Source organism: Alligator sinensis, unplaced genomic scaffold, assembly GCF_000455745.1.
Source record: "Alligator sinensis unplaced genomic scaffold, ASM45574v1 scaffold98_1, whole genome shotgun sequence".
Taxonomy (NCBI): Eukaryota; Metazoa; Chordata; order Crocodylia; family Alligatoridae; genus Alligator; species Alligator sinensis.
The window spans coordinates 1,958,599-1,960,009 of record NW_005842058.1 but is presented as its reverse complement, the minus strand read 5'-3'; the positions used below and the strand labels follow the sequence as shown (position 1 = coordinate 1,960,009).

General features: G+C 60.3%; 1 protein-coding gene across 1 annotated transcript in view; it reads right to left on the bottom strand.

Moving 5' to 3' along the window:
* The window catches only part of LOC102375606 (disintegrin and metalloproteinase domain-containing protein 18), a gene marked incomplete at its 5' end in the record, with an annotated part of 42,862 nt that overhangs the window by 16,973 nt on the left and 24,478 nt on the right, over positions 1–1,411 (bottom strand). Inside the window, one exon of the mRNA XM_025203401.1 lies at positions 1,039–1,150. Within this exon, the coding sequence (XP_025059186.1) occupies positions 1,039–1,150 (112 nt within the window). The remainder of the gene's footprint in view (positions 1–1,038; positions 1,151–1,411) is intronic.

The window sequence follows — 1,411 nt, the reverse complement described above, 5'->3', positions numbered from 1 at the left end:
CCCACTTCTGTAGTCTGTCTAAATCTAGTTGCAGCCTCTCTCTCCTTTTGAGCGTGCCTACCTCTCCCCACATCTTGGTGTCATTGGCAAACTTGGACAACGTGTTTTCCACCCCCTCGTCTAAGTCGCTGATGAAGATGTTGAACAGTGTAGGGCCCAGGACCGAGCCCTGGGGGACCCTACTGTTCACATCCCGCCAGGTCGAGTACGACCCGTCCACCACCACTACTCTCTGGGTGTGCCCCATCAGCCAAGTTTTTACCCATCCAACTGTGTAGGCATCAATGCCACAGTCGCTCAGTTTATTAATGAGAATGGGGTGAGAGACAGTGTCAAAGTCCAGAAAGACCATGTCCACGGTGATACCATCATCCAGGGATTTAGTTACCTGGCCATAAAAGGCCATCAGGTTGGTCTGGAAGGACCTGCCTTTGATGAACCCATGTTGATTTCCCCGTGGCATGATCTCCCCTGCTGGCCCTCACAGATGTGATCCTTGGCAAGGATTTTCCCCAAGACCAATGTGAGGCTTATGGGCCTATAGTTTCCTGGGTCCTCCTTTCTCCCTTTCTTGTAAATGGGGACCACATTAGCTAGTTTCCAATCTCCGGTCACCTGGCCCATGGACCACGATCGCTTGTATAGCCAGGCCAAGGGCACAGCAATGACCCCCGCCAGCTCTCTCAACACCTGTGGGTGGAGGGCATCAGGGCCCGCAGATTTAAAAACATCCAGCCCTTCCAGAAGATCCCTAACTACTTCTGCGCAGACGAGGAGCCCTAGAGGAGCGCAGCTGCTGCCACAACCACTCAGTCCAATGAGCAGCGGTCTGAAAGTCACACGCGCACGGTACGCGCATGCCGACACACAGTCCTGCGTGCCAAGGGGCACACTCCCTCCCCGTCTCCCATCTGGGACCCGAGCCACCCCACCAGACCTCATGCTCTCGTTGTCCCAGACAGGGCGGGCAGATGCACTGGACAGCTAAGGGCACGGCCACTTCCAGGTGGCCCAGAGGCAAATCTCCCCCTGACGCGCGGGAATGCCCACAACAGCACCAGACCCACAGGCCCCCTCAGCCACCAGCGCAGCCCGTCCCAGGGGGTGCAGAGAAAGGCGCATCCCCAGCCTGGCACCTCCTTCCTCTCCCCTGTTTCCAGAGTCACAGAAGACAAGGGCAGCTAGGGACCCTGGCAGGCATCTGCCCCCTGCCTGCTCGGAGCAGGGCCACCCCAAGGGCCCATCCCTTTGTGCTGTCAGCCCGGGACCACGGGGCATCGCCGCGCTGCTCTGGGTGCACCTCTCCCCGCCCGCCCGGCCACGCGGTACCGGGGCTCCGGGGGGCGCCGAGGAGAGCAGCCAGGGCACCAGGATGTGCAGGGCGGTCCGCGGCGCGGCGGCGGCGGCCCCG